The 15,386-nt window shown below is 39.8% G+C and overlaps 1 protein-coding gene across 10 annotated transcripts in view; it reads right to left on the bottom strand.

Moving 5' to 3' along the window:
• DOCK8 (dedicator of cytokinesis 8) overlaps nt 1–15,386 on the bottom strand; it is a 266,032-nt gene that overhangs the window by 32,222 nt on the left and 218,424 nt on the right. For all 10 annotated transcript variants that reach the window (XM_060410909.1, XM_060410910.1, XM_042243384.2 and 7 more), the window contains 7 exons: nt 13,084–13,253; nt 9,417–9,559; nt 7,276–7,458; nt 6,806–6,938; nt 5,787–5,874; nt 1,945–2,041; nt 183–317 (listed from right to left, as the gene is read on the bottom strand). In XM_060410909.1, the coding sequence (XP_060266892.1) occupies nt 183–317; nt 1,945–2,041; nt 5,787–5,874; nt 6,806–6,938; nt 7,276–7,458; nt 9,417–9,559; nt 13,084–13,253 (949 nt within the window). The remainder of the gene's footprint in view (nt 1–182; nt 318–1,944; nt 2,042–5,786; nt 5,875–6,805; nt 6,939–7,275; nt 7,459–9,416; nt 9,560–13,083; nt 13,254–15,386) is intronic.

Genomic DNA, 15,386 nt, shown 5'->3' with positions numbered 1-15,386 from the left:
GAGCCTCACAGAATCAGTGTATCTGCTACCTTCCTAATGAGACTTAAGACTTTTACCTCAGTGTCACTTAACACAGTGGTGGTCTGCGCGTTTTTGGGCACCTGAAGCAAGAAATGTGAAGCTAGACTGATGAGAATCTTAACCCTTAATTAAGAGTAAGAGAACAAGCATCCCATGTTTACCTTGGCAATGAGAGCACGGAGTGTTGCAAAGCAGTGAGTTAGGTATGTGGTGCTCTGATCACAGCTCAGAGAATTCACAAGGACCCTTAGTACGCCTCCCAAAAGGCTGTCTTTGCAGTCCAGAGCCGAGCTAGCCTGGGGGAAGAGAAGAACAGCATCAATGTATCCCTGTGCTATGCCCCTGAACTGAGAGGGGAAGACAGAAGTAGATACTTTTGGCAATCAGCACAGTGACGCTGACATTCCATCTCTTGGTCTAGGATCTTAAGGGTTTGAGAAAGTACCCTGCACATAGTCCATCACCAGGAGTGCTGAAGCCCTATTTCCACAAGACTTTATTCCAAAACTCCCAACTGATTTGGGATTTATGCCTTATTCTGGGCCACTAACCCAAGCTATAAAGCACACTTCCCCCTCATCCTGGGTAAGCTTTTGGAAAGGTCTTTTTCCTTGTATACAAGGCACAGCTTTCCTTGTGAGCCTCCCAGGGGCTGCTTGTGGCAGTGATCATTTATAAATAGAAGCTTATGTATCACCTGCAGCAGGACTAATACCACCAATGTCAGTAACAATTTTCAACTGCCTTTGAAAACTGCAAGTACATTTTGAACACGGATGTTAAGACGATAGCACTCAAAGCAGTATTGTATAAAGATATAATCAATGTGATGCCAAGTATTTGATACCAAGTATTTATCAAAGATACCATATACTTTTTGTCTTTATTTTTATACAATAATTACATTTTAAGAGACAAAAGTTGGATTACTAAGGTTCAACTGTATTTTGACGATATTTCCTTTTCTAGCCCTAGAAACAATACTGGATCCATTCTAATAAATGATTTTTCATTGGAAACGTTAGGACTCATTTCTGAGGTTAACTAAAAACGTTATCACCTAGATGTCTTGAGAATTTCTGGAAACATTCACTTAGAAGATGAAATTAGTATGGTGAACTGCATTACGGTAAAGTTCACAGTGATAGAATACTTTTCTACAGCAGGGTTGGCAAATTCGTGGTACAGATTATTTTTTTTTCATTAATTTGTGTCCAAAACAGACATCATTAATCACACTTTGCACTCTTTTCACTTCGTCCAGTCATAATCTTAGCTCCCATACAGACATCAACCATAATTCAAATGGGGTTGACCTAGCAAAAAAAAACCCACAAAAACCTACCTACCACAACTATTATAGGTACTGAATTATAAGCCCACCACTGACATTATAATCTTTGCATACGCTCAAGTAGATTTAACTATGAGGGTCAGTCTGTCAAGCACCTAACTCTTTCCAAGTGAACATCAAGTCAATGAATCCAGAAGAATGTTCTGTTTGAGTATTTCTGGAATTTCTAAGGTGGATGCTATCGTAAATAGTTTTCACTACTGTAAATATTCTTTCACTTTCACTTCCTTTATCTGGCTTCCCTTGTGGCTCAGCTGGTAAAGAATCCACCTACGATGAGGGAGACCTGAGTTTGATCCCTGGGTCAGGAAGATCCCCTGGAGAAGGAAAAGGCTATCCATTCCAGTATTCTGGCCTGGAGAATTCCAAGGACTGCACAGTCCATGGGGTCACAAAGAGTCGGATGCAACTGAGTAACTCACTTTCACTGTAAATAGTAAACTTCCTGACTTCATTAAACAAATAGCATTTTCATCACGCTTATTTTTTCTCAATTTTCTATAAAGGATTCTTATTAAATTCCAGTGGACATATTCATGTTGAACAGATCAGGAGTTTGTTGTCCTCACCTGGATAATGTTTTCCTGCATATCAAGGATGATTAAATTTGCTTCTGTAGCCAGATTGCCACTGATCAAGGCTTCTTGATCTAACTCTGCCTTTGTTCTAAGAAACAAAAAGAGGTCAAATTAAAGTGCACATCAAATCTGGTCATTTCCTGATGATGGTAATCCATATGCCAAGTGTAAAGAAATCTTCTGAAGAGTCAATCTAGGAGTGAAAACAAAGCAGCTGGTCACTGGCAACTAAGGAATATAGGTACCTTGTGTAATTGGAGCCTGGTTAAAAGCTTTTCTAGGTAGAGCCTCCCAGCCATCCGCATCCCCACTATTATGAAGAATGATGACAATTATAAAAATAACAAATGGGTAGAAAAGCAATTATTGGTTATTACTAGCAATTAGGCCAGCCAATCAGATTGTTGCTTAAAGCTTGAGGGTCATTCTTGCATTTCACCTGTGAGAATCATCTCCCAACCTGAGCCAGAAGGCCTCTGCAACAAGCTAGAGGAAGTGAGACTGGGTTTGTCATGAATTTGGCTAATCACGATGCTGCTGGATTAGGAAAGGATGATGTTTCAGAAGTGGTCAGGCAAGAGTCAGTGTCTTGACTTTCCAAAGACTGCTTTGGGGTTGCACAGTCAAGTATGGGCCTTTTGTCCTTTTCCAATGGGAAGCAAGGCTGCATTCCTGTCGGGCACACCATCTCACTTCCTGCTGGATGTCAGTGTTTATTACCCCCTAGGGAATGGGAAATTACCTAGTGCTGCTTTTCTATTAGGTTCTTTTTTTTTTTAAAGGAATCAGAGCATTTTATGTATTAATTCATCCGTTCTCATAAATTTCAAGTGAAGCTGGAAAGAGAAATTTCATATCTTCAAAGTTAGTGGCCAGCAAAGGGAAGTGTGAAGAACTGACTCTCTCAAGATGTCCCAGTGGCTAAAGTGTTGCCATAGGGGCTGGGGCATCCTGATATGAGCTCAAAAGTCTTGGTCCAAGATCATCACTTAGCTGTGCTCGAGTCCCTTCACCCAATGATGGGGGCACTGCTGTTGCTTATGTACCACTGAGGACTCAGAATTAACACTTTCTATGTTTTACATGTTTTCATGCCTAGGATAGGCTCTGTGGTCCCAAGCTGCTCTATACTTTTTCCCCATTCTCCAAATGACAATATTTATGTAAAGAAGTGAAACAGAAAAGTTTCTTTTTATTAATTTACTGGTAGGTTTACATTTAGAGCAAAGCTATTTAACAGAAACATAATGGGGGGTTACTTGTGTCATTTTCTATTTTGAGATAGCCACACTGGTGAAATGAATGTTAATATATTTTATTGAACCCAATATACCAAAAATATTGCTGATGTGTAATCACAATAAAATGTATTGATGAGATATTTTACATTCTTGTATCTGTGCTAAGTTCGAAATCTGGCCTGTCTCTTTTCACTTACTGTACCACCATGGCGACTGTGCCAGACAGTGCAGATCGAGCATGACCTCATCTGGGGCTTTTCCCCCAAATTTTTAAATTGTGGCAAAATACACACAACATAAAACTTACCACCTTAACCATTTTTAAGTGTACAGTTAAGTGGTCCCAAGTATACTCATATTGTGCAACCATCATCACCATTAATCTGGATTTAAAAAGCTTATCAGCTATTTCTTCAAAACAATGGTTCTCAAATCTGATTTCACCAGAATCAAATGGGGCTTTCACCACATACTGTTTTCTGGGTCCCATTGCTGAAGATCCTGAGTTAACTGGCCTGGGGTACATCTGAGCACTGGGAGCTATTAAAGCTCCCCAGGCGATTTTAATACACAGCTGGGTTGAAAATGACTGCTCTAAAAGAAACAGAGCCAAAATCATTGAAAAGTGATCTAAAAGAAGGTGAAAGACACCACTGCTATAATTATAAAAGTTTTCCAAACAGCTAACTTGCATGGTTATAATTTACTATGGTGTCTCTCTTAAAAAATCACCCATGAAGATGATCAGAAGTGAATCATTACCTCTGGTAACAAGCAGCCCAAAACGCAGCTCAGGGCTGACTTGACCTGGAGGGGTTTGGTATGCCCTGTATGGAAAGCCTCAGTACTGTGTGGTTTCTGTGACAAAAGGGAAAGGTTTCCCCAAACATCCACTTACATAGCCCAGGCAATCATGCTTTCTGTTCGGCTCTTCTTTTAATCTCATGGAGTAGATGGCCTAACTGCCTAAGCAGTTCTGTGTTAACTAACTACATGCAACAGTTCTTTAATTTGTGTGTGTTGGTGGGGTGGAGAGGGGGCGGGGGCGTTCAATGCCGAAATTAAAACTTACAGACTCTCAGAATCAATAGTTTATAAATCAGTTCAGGGAACTTAGAACAGCACAAAATACCCAAAGCAAATGGATACGATTCCTAAAAGGAACAACTGGGCTATACAAGTAACACATATAATAAAAATATTTATCTCCTTAATGTTTTAAAATAAACTTGACTTCCAAAAGTCCCATAAATGAACCAGAATGATCCATTCTTGTGATAACAACAAAGACAGCAACATATTTATTTATAAAAAAACACTGCTACTCAAGCCCACCTCATCCCCCACCCCTCCTTACAACGGATGTTTTATATACCATGGGGATACCCTGCGTATGCCTTGTCAAGTGTATGCATTTGGGGAGGGGCTGTCTTAAGCCACATAATGCTTTGCCAGTGAACCGGAGGATTCAGTAGGCTACCTCTTGCTAAGAGGAACAGCAGATATTAATATGTGCTATCTATTCAAACAATTTAGTTTTAGCCCTCAAAGGTCCAAACTGTTGTGTATATTGCAATATGGATATAGTGTATATTGCAATATGGATATAGCATATATTGCAATCCAAGCAGGTTTTTCTTCTTTTAATTTAGCATTATTTCCTGATAATAATATATCATAATACACATTCATTGTAGGAAATACAGAAAAGTATAAAAAGTAAAACATCCTTCACAAACACTCTCAACACAAAGAGATTTCCTTCCAGTCTTTTAAAAATATATCTACTATGTGTAGAGATTTAAAATTATACTCTAAAAACAAATGTCTAGTCTGCTTTGTTCACTTAACATTGAATCCAAAGCATTTCCCATATCATTAAAATGATTTGGAAACATTTAAATGCCAACCTAATATTTCATTATCTATTTCCCTATTCTTTAACATTTAGAATGTTTCAATTTTGTGTGGGGCTTCCCTGGTGGCTCAGCAATAAAGAATCTGCCTTCCAATGCAGGGGCATTGAGACTTGGGAGACACATGAGACTCGGGTTCGATCCCTGGCTCAGGAAGATCCCCTAGAGGAGGAAATAGCAACCCACTGCAGTATTCTTGCCTGGGAAATCCCATGGACAGAGGAACCTGGCAGGCTACAGTCCATGTGGTTGCAAAGAGTTGAACAAGACTTAGTGACTAAACAACAATTTTTTTTTCAAATTTATGTAATGCTGACATAAATATCCCTGAATATACATCTTTGTACACATTTCTGGAGTGGAAATATGGATTGAAATGAAGTGGTTCTGGGTACCCTGTCCTGCCTCATCAGCAACCTTTGTTTAGATAGCTGAGATTGCTAAACATTAGTTTTCTTTAAATGCTTATTAATGTGATAAATGTTTAAGAGCTGGAAATCATAACTCTTTACACCATTGATTATCCTGGAACCCTGGATGAGCTAAATGTATATAGGTAATGATGTTTCATTTTCTTACCCTTGGAAGGATGTAGTTGTTTCAGTAACACAAGTAGTCTGGGAAAAATCGTTTTGAACTTTAGGTAAAAGTGGCACAAAGCTGCTGAGTGACTTACTTATCTAGCTTCTCATTAGCTTGCCGCCAATGTGTCTGCTCTTTCCTCCATCTCAAATTTTCATTTAGGCCTGGAAATCGGTCATTCCCTAGGAGTTAAGAAATGCACAACAGGAATTTGATTAGCAGTAGTAGCAAGATAACCAGAAGTTCTAACAAGCTCAACTGAGGGGACTCAGTGCTATTTCTCCAGATAATTAGAATCCATGCTGGTGCTGGTGGGAGGCCAAACTCACAACCAAGTCTGGGATGGGTTAGTCTGCTCTTTGATTGACAGGCTAGACCTCAGAAGCCTTTCTGGAGTGTTGGCAAGCACATCTCCTCCCATGGACACAGGGTTCTAGTGAAACAGGGTTTCTCCCCAAATTATTTATTTACGAAGAGTGCTGGTGTTGAAAAAGGGTGCCCAACCACCCCTGAGAAGCTCAGCTCCTTCCAAGTTCTCTGCCACTGTGTCCCACTGAAGAGCAGGAACCATCACTTTGTTTTCCTTGAGCACAATGGATAAGGCTGATATGCCCTAAAGAGAAGAACTCAGCCTTTTGGAGATTACTCTCAGACTGTGGGGTAGGACCCTCTAAGACCACTGCAGGAGGGGACTGGACCTACTCTAGTAAACCCTGCATGACTTGAGGAGATGATCTTGGAACCAGAACTATCCAGTAGGACTATCTACATAGACTCTTCAAATATCCCAGGGAGAAGTGAGGGAGACACCATTCACCATCCCACGATTCATATTCTTGGATGGGATCTTTTACCACCAGGAAGTTTTAAACAGAAGATGCCATCTGAGGACATTTTCAGGGCTCCTGTGATCTCAGAAAAGGAGCTTTCCCTTAGAGGAATGCGGCTAATATCACATTCATCGTGCGCCGAATCCCAGAATCTGCTTGTCTCTATTACCACAACGTGTTAAGAAAGTGATGGTGTCTACTCATCATGTGGGGAGGATGCTCATTCCCATAAAGGGTACCAAACTCTGCTGACGGAGAGCAGGGAACGGCTGACCCAACACACCTGGAGTCCGGCAGCGCCGCATCATCTCCCCTCGGGCCCCTTCTCCACGGAGCAAAGCCTCTTCCAGCCTGGCCTTGACATCCCTCGACTTCTGCAGAACTTGGGTACTGACTTTGTCAGAACTCTGTTTTCCCTGGACAGGACAGAGGCAGGAGTTCATTAAGTTTGGGGAGCTCTCTGTTCACGGGGAGAATCCTAAAGGCAGGACACCCCATGGTGACATCAGCCAGTTTGGACATACGCTACACAGACACCCTGTTCTGGGGGATCCTCTGGCTGAAATTCTGTCAGCGGGAATGACATTCTCTCTGAAGAAGACAGAGATCTTTTCCCGGTAGAATTATCATATCTAGACAGGTTACGGATATGCAAATGGCTTATAGACTTTAATACAGAAATAAGACAAAATTAAGGATGCTGCCATTGCCCAAACAGAGGGGAACAGTGACAAGACAGAACTTGAGAGATACCTTGTATTCAAAACATGAGACACAGATGAAAAGGAGATCTAAAATCCTGTTTAGCTGCATCGACGGCAGGTCGGCAATCCACCTCCTAAGGAGGCTCTGGTCCGCGTTTTTCATGATCCACAGGAAGCAGATCATGAGGTTCCGGGTCGTGTCAGCGTTCAGCATGTTGTACTGCTTGTAGGGCTGGAAGGAGGCAGATTGGGAGGTGGATGCAAGGGAAGAAGCTGAGCAGCAGACACAATGAAAGGAATGCTGGTTTCCTAGGACACAGTGTCTGTACTTCTTCCTGGGCTGGGGGTCTCTTTAGGGGAACTCTGCCTTCTCCCGGCAGTGGAAGCTGTGTTCTTTGAGCTGGGCTGCTGGGAAAAGGGGCTGGTCCGGGGCAGTATTCTAATGAGGCTTTCAGCCATGTCTAATTGTGGACACCCTCTGTTCAGGAGCCGGAGAAGGCAATGGCACCCCACTCCAGTACTCTTGCCTGGACAATCTCATGAACGGAGGAGCCTGGTAGGCTGCAGTTTATGGGGTCACTAGGAGTCCAACACGACTGAGCGACTTCACTTTCATGCATTGGAGAAGGAAATGGCAACCCACTCCAGTGTTCTTGCCTGGAGAATCCCCGGGACGGGGGAGCCTGGTGGGCTGCCATCTATGGGGTTGCAGAGTCGGACACGACTGAAGCGAGGCAGCAGCAGCAGTCTGTTTCAGGAGCAGTGTGGTCTGGTGGTCTGCCCTAGACCTTGACCATGCCCTCCCCCCACCCAATCTCAGTAATCCACAAGGGCTTCCAAGCTGCTAAAATTAAGTATATCTCCTTCACACCGGAAACTGCAGGGTTGGATTTATAGCAGATAACTACCCTGGCTTGGTTCCCAAAATACCCTAACTAGTCAAGATTTAGCTTTTTTGTCAGAGTCCAAAGTATAAGGGTCATGAACTGCTCAGCAAATGAATTAAATACATAATTCAGTGGAGTCTTTTAGAACAGTACTTCAACAACAATTTATGTTTTCCTGGGGACAGGGTGTGGGGGCTTAGGCTATTTGCTCTCATGCTTTGGCCACAAGTGTTCATTTTAGAGTGTTGAGCACACTCTCTGTCACTCATCCAAACAACACAAAGGACAAGATGTGATTCACGTGGCGTAACTAATATCCAGCGGAATGTAGGAGTGAAGCTGCGGAGAGGTGTTAGTTCATATGTGAGGGGAATAGTAGGTTTGAATGGGGAGGATAGGGCTTATGAAGTTACTCTAACTTTAGTTTTTCTGAGTATGACCACAAGAAGAAGTAATATTTTTAAATGTATTATAACTTCATAGGAAATATCTTCTAAGAGGTGAACCTTGGACTTTTGAGTTTCTCTGTTGGAGACAAACAAGAATATAAAGGCACATACCACCTGAAGCACCCAATTTTGGTAAGATGGGTATTAGAAAGGCAGAGGAGGTCAGAAAGCACATCAGATTTGTTCAGCTGTAGGATGAGTAATGTCAAGTCCCCATGTCTTTTCTCTTTTTCACCTCTTGTCCTTCAGCTCTTATGGGTGTGTGTTGGGGCGGGGTGGGAATCGGGGAGTGCTAGAGGGAAGAGAAGACAGTCACTCAGCACAGCAGAATTATAGGCTGAGAAGCTGTCTTCCCAGAAAAGAACTGGGTTGAGTTCTCTGCAGATATGAATGCTACACTGAAATGCAAACTTAAATTAAGCTGGAGAATGCAACTATGTCTTGGCAAAGGGATTGTCAGAGCTCAGCAAGGGACAGAGGTAGACTCCACAGAGTGCAAGCCTCCCACCTGAGGGATCCTTGATTTGATCTCCTTTGCAATATCTCAGATTTTCCAAGTTCATCTTTCTTGGTTTTCCAAACCTTGAACTTAACACTACTGAAATCGCCTGAATTTGTTCTGTGAGGCTCTTGCCGCTGTCAGAATCCTGTCTGACTCTGTGTTATCTCACCTGTGTCATTTTCCTTCTCAACTGCTAGCCTCACACGATTTCTTCCAGCATTGAGCAATAAGGCAGAAATCTCACTGCCTGCTCTATCCTGGGTTCTGGTAGGTGAATTGAGGAACACATCCATTAATAGATGGGAAGAGACACAAAATGAAAAATAAACAGGAGAAATGTGGACCAACATACCAGGGAAGACAACACTGTTCCACTTGTCTTCAAATTAAAATTTCCAGCTATAGCCAATGCCACATTCTGATTAATTGCACTGGTCCCTTCTTGTTCTTCATCTGAGCCACTGGCACGATTTTTTCCACCTCGAGCTTCTGCAGCTGCAGTTAAAATATTATTGATCTTACTACATGATCCAGCAATCGTGCTTCCTGGTATTTATCCAAAGGACTTGAAAAGTGATGTCCACACAAAAATCTGCACACAGATGCTTACAGCAGCTTTATTCATAATTGCTACAACTTGGAAGTAACCAAGATGTCCTTCAATAGGTGAACGGATAAAAAACTGTGGCACATTCAGACAATAAAATATTATTCAGTGCTAAAAAGAAATGAGCTATTAAGCCATGAAAAATCATGGAGGAAACTTAAATGCATATTACTAAGTGAAAGAAGTTCATCTGGAAAGGCAAAACTATGGTGCCAGTAAAAGTTCACCTCTCCTTTTCTCACTTGGTACCCATACATCTGTGCCCTATGTCTGTGTTTCTATTTCTGCCTTGCAAATAGGATCAATTTTATACCATCTTTTCTAGATTCCACATATATGGGGTAACATACAATATTTGTTTTTCTCTTTCTGACTTAATTCACTCTGTATGACAGTCTCTGGGCTCATCCACATCTCCACAAATGACTCAATTTCATTCCTTTTTATGGCCAAGTAATATTCCATTTATAAGTGTACTACATCTTCTGTATCCATTCCTCTACTGATGGACATCCAGGTTGCTTCCATGTCCTGGCTCTTGTAAACAGTGCTGCTATGAATATTAGGGTGCATGTATCTTTTTGAAATACAGTTTTCTCTGGGAATATGCTTAGTAGAGGGATTTCAGCATAGTAATTTTAAACCTGACATTCAGCACTATTTATCTGTTACCATCTATAGTGAAAAGCAGGTAGTCTAATAAAAGAGACAAAATGTCCAGCACAAGGTTAGGCTTGAAAACTTAAGTTTTCAAACGGTAAAAAGAAAAACTTTTAAAGCTTTCATAATACTTTTCTATAATATGGTATTTTTACTTCATTTATATATTTCAAATAATGGCCAAATAGGAATATAAAATTACAGAATTAAATAATTACCTTATAGAGTAATAAGCCATTATTACAAATTCAGCAATAATTTATTAGATTTTGAATGTCTGAAATGTTACTTTATTATACTCATGTATATATTTATATTTATACATAGGTACAGATGTATGCAAACAAAATAGGGACCCACAATTTAAAAGGTTTATTTTTAAGATCATGATCAATTACACATAGAAAGTATTTGTTTAAGTAGTTCTGAGGAAAATGTGTTAAAACTTGTCTGACTGATCCATTAAAAACTCATAATTTTATAGACCTGTCAATATTATAGTTTTTTGACTTTCAATTTTTCAAAAAATAGTCATGTGAACAGATTTTCACCTGCCAAACTTGTAAAAACAGAACTCAATTTTTAAAAAAATAATAATTCACTATTGTTCTTAAGTCAACAGAATTTTAAGCACACAGTGAAATGAAGAGCATGTGGCAATTATTCAAGACCTGATAACATTATCAAGATTACTTTGAGGATACATTCTCATTTTTCCTAAATGCGCATAGGCTCATGGTTACAAGAAAAAGAGAGGAGAGGATAGAAACATTTGCTGCCAAGACTTTCATAGAAGTTCTCTCATTTCCTCTTTATCACAACCCTAAGATATAGACATTGCTATCACGTTTTTACAGCCGAGGAAAGGAAGGGAAGGCATTAAAAGGTTGAGGAAATTTCCAAAGGTCATATATAGTATAAATGGGCTGGAATTTGAATTCTATTGTATTAAAAAATATATTATACTCTTAGTTTATCAATCAAAAGATTTCATATCTAATAAATATAATATCTTTAATAATAGAATATTTACATTGTTTTCCCACTTGTTAGCTACATCATGACTATAAAGTTCAGTGCATACATAAAGAAATCATTGAGATTTATTTATTTTTTTTTGACTTTAATTGATATTTTATTAATGTGTGAAAGAGCTGCTAAAGACAAAAGTATTTCTGTTTTATAGTCTTACACATGACAAAAGACCAAGTGCTCTAGAAGGGTGGCAAGGGGCAGGAGGTGGAAGGGAGGTTAAAAGGCAGGGAACATATGTATACCTATGGCCGATTCATGTTGCTGTATGGCAGAGACCAGCACAATATTGTGAAGCAATTTTCCTTCAATTAAATAACTAAGTTTGATAAAAAAAAAAAAAAACAAAAAAATAAGGTTTGTACTTTAAAAAAATATAATGCTACTGTACGCTTAATAGACTACAATACAGAGTAAGAATAACTTTCTTATGCACTGGGAACCAAAAAAAAAACAAGTGCTAAAAAGTTATGATCCAAAGTGACTGATTTGGAAAATTTTAATCAACAATGAAACTTTGGGAAATGTGTGTTAACGTGATTCCCTGCTTTGGGAACAAACAAATAACAGATCCTCAAATGAAACTTTCTTGAAATGTCCATGCAAAATTCTACAAGGGATCTGCAAAGCCATGCTCTGAATCGCACCTTTAAATTCTGAAGACAGCTATCTTCTCAGTTTGCCCTTTACTCAGGCACTGCTACAGGAAGCTCTGTGCATCTTACCGTGCAGCCAGCTCATCTGGTGGGCTAAGATAGCTTCTGTAACTTCCTTGCCCATTTCCCCCCTCATTTTATGAGCTAAATGATTGTCACCACAAGAAGTTTAGAAATAATTGTCACACAGGACATTTTGCTTTTGGAGGAAGCAAGAAAACATGATAGTTCTAAGGTTCCAAGCATGATTCCTTACAAGGATTCTACACTTAAGCATTCTTCATTTAGAAGAATAGCGTGGTAATTTCTAAGAACTTCCCATCGCTGAGGGAAAAGCAAAAAGCACCCTGAAGTGTGTGTGTGTGTGTGTGTGTGTGTGTTTGTGTGTGTACAGGCAGATGGGATTTGTCTTTCTCAGGTCTCAGATAAGATGTTGTTTTTGAGTGAGGGTAGTTTTGTTTGTCTGCATTCCCTAATCCACACTGTAACATGCAAATAAACTCAAGAGGTTCCTTTTAACAATTGATGCTTTCCTCTGGTGGCCACAGTGGGAGATACTGAATTCCAACCTTAATAAGCTTTTTAGTGCCAAAGGCAAAATTCCTCTGCCATAGCAGCATTTCCTTCCTAATAGTGTCAGATAACATATATTTTTTTTTTTGTCATGGTACAAATGTTTAGACTCATTTGAGTCTGCTTCTTTCCTTAAGTGCTCATAAAATAAAAGAGAAGGAACACTTTATTTCAAGACATCAGGCCACAGGTCACCAAAAGGAGTAATTCTCTTATTTTCTCATCCTTTGTGGTGTACGGTCTTTAGTGTTCATGTACCAACAGATGAATGAATGAGTGAACGAGCAAACAATTTAGAAAAACACACATACATGTGGCTTAAAAAATACACTTACCAGGGCCTATGTTTAAAAAGGTTTGGAAAGCAGTGGTAGTGGGAAGGGCTCACACTGGCGTATCAGCACTGGAGCCAGCAATGGAAACCTTATTTAAGGGGTAAATCTGGCAGGAACCCCCATCAATCCAAAGAAGGAAACAGAAGGCATCGTTACCTGTAAAGTCATAGAGCTGTGGCAAAGCATCCAAAATGATACCAACCAAAGGCAGATAGAGGGCAGCAACTTTGACCTTCACCTCTGGTTTAACACAACGTGGGTCCAGGTCGTGAGAACTCAGCAGGCTGTGGATGGCACTGACAGCTTTCCTTTGTACTTTGCTGATCCTGTTGGCACAACACAAAAAGCCAAAGGCTATAGTGAAGCAAGGTAGACCAGAATGCTCCTAAACAATGAGGTGATGATACGAAAACCAAGCAAAGTAGGGTAGAGGTGTGCAGAATCCAGAGACAAGCTGCTTGGGGTCCTGGCTCTGCTGTTAGCACCATGTTTAAAGTTCATCATGTTGCAGAACCAGTACTTCACCCCTTTTTATCACTGAATAATATTCCACCATATAGACCTATCACATTTAGCGAAAGCGAAAGTCACTTTATTATGTCCAACTCTTTGTGACCCCATGGACTATACAGTCCACGGAATTCTCCAGACCAGAATACTGGAGTGGGTAGCCATTCCTGGCTCCAGGGGATCTTCCCACCTCAGGGATCAAACCCAGGTAACCTGCACTGCAGGCATGTTCTTTAACATCTGAGTCACCAGGGAAGCCCAAGAATACTGGAGTAGGTAGCCTATCCCTTCTCCAGTGGATCTTCCTGACCTAGGAATTGAACCAGGGTCTCCTGCATTGCAGGTGGATTCTTTACCAGTTGGCTACATTTTATTTATGTATTCATCAAATGATGGACATTTGGGTTGTTTCTACTCTTTGGCTATGATGAATTATGAATACTGTTATGAATATTTGTATAAGTTTTTATGTAGGTATAGGTTTTTTATTTCTCTTAGACATCTACCACAGGGAAGAATTATCAGATCATATGGCAACTCTATATTTAATCTTTAGAGGAACTACATCATTTTACATTCCCACCAGCAGTTCTATCTTCTCTTTGCCGACATTTGTTATTATCTGTCTTCTGTATTATAGCCAGGTGCTATGAACTGACTGTGATCTGCTCCCCTCAAATTCTTATGTTGAAACTAATCCCTTATGTGATAGTGTTTGGAGGTGGGGCCTTTGGGGGGTGCTTTAGGGCATGACATCAGAGCCCTCACAAATGGGATTAGTGCCTTTATAAAAGGGACTGCAGAGAGCTCACTTGCCCCTTTCTGCCACAAGGGAACACAGCAAGAAGATGCCCATCTGTGCACTAGGGAGTGAGTCCTCACCAGACACTAAATCTGTCAGCTCCTTGACTTTGAACTTCTCCGTCTCCAGAACTGTTTCTGTGGTTTATAAGCCACCTAATCTACTTCTGTTAGAGCAGCCCAAAGGAACAAAGACAGAGGAGTATTTAACTGGTTTTGATATACATTTCCCTGATGGATAATTATGTTGAAAACCTTTTCATGGGCTTATTGGTCATATTTTCATTGGAAAATGTCTGTTCTGATACTTTGCTCTTTAAAAAATTGAGTTATTTGTTCTTTTATTATTGAGCTATAAGACATAAAAAATATATTTTAGATACAAATCCCTTATTAGATCAATGATTTGCAAATATTTTCTCCTATTCTGCTTGCTGTCTTTTTACTTCCTTAATGATGTCCTCTAAAGGATAGTTTTCATTTTAATGGAGTCTAACTTACCTCTTTTTCTCATTTGCTGAGTTTATTTTTGATGTTAGATCTAAGAAACCACTGCCTAATCAAATTTCTTGAAGATAACCCTTATGATTTAATCTAAGAGTTTTATGGTTTTAACACTTACATTTAGGTCTTTGATACACTTTAACTTTTGTATATGATGTGAGATAGGGGTCCAATTTTCTTCTTTTGAATGTGGATATCCAGTTTTCCTAGTGCCATCTCTTGAAAACACTATTCTTTCACCAATTGTTTTGCACTCTCAGTGAAAAATCATTTGACTATAAATGTAAGGATTCATTTCTAGACTCAATTTAATTTAATTAATTTATACATCTATCTTTAGATCAGAACCACAAGTCTTGATTAATTTTGCTTTGTATCAAGTTTTGAAGTGGGATGTGTGAGTTCTCCAGTTTTGTTCTTTATTTTCAAGATTGTTTTGGTTATATTGGGGTCCCTTGAATTTTCAAATGCATTTGAGTATCAGCTTGTCGATTTCCGTACGGGCCAGCTGGAATGTTGAGAGGAATTGTACTGAATTTGTACATCAATTTGGAGAGTATTGCCATCTTAGCAATGTTAAATTTTATGATCCATGAATATGTCATGTCTCTCCATTTATCTAGATCTATTTCTTTCTAAAGTGT

This window comes from Ovis aries, chromosome 2 (assembly GCF_016772045.2).
Source record: "Ovis aries strain OAR_USU_Benz2616 breed Rambouillet chromosome 2, ARS-UI_Ramb_v3.0, whole genome shotgun sequence".
NCBI lineage: Eukaryota > Metazoa > Chordata > Mammalia > Artiodactyla > Bovidae > Ovis > Ovis aries.
This window is presented reverse-complemented; position numbering and strand designations above follow the sequence as displayed.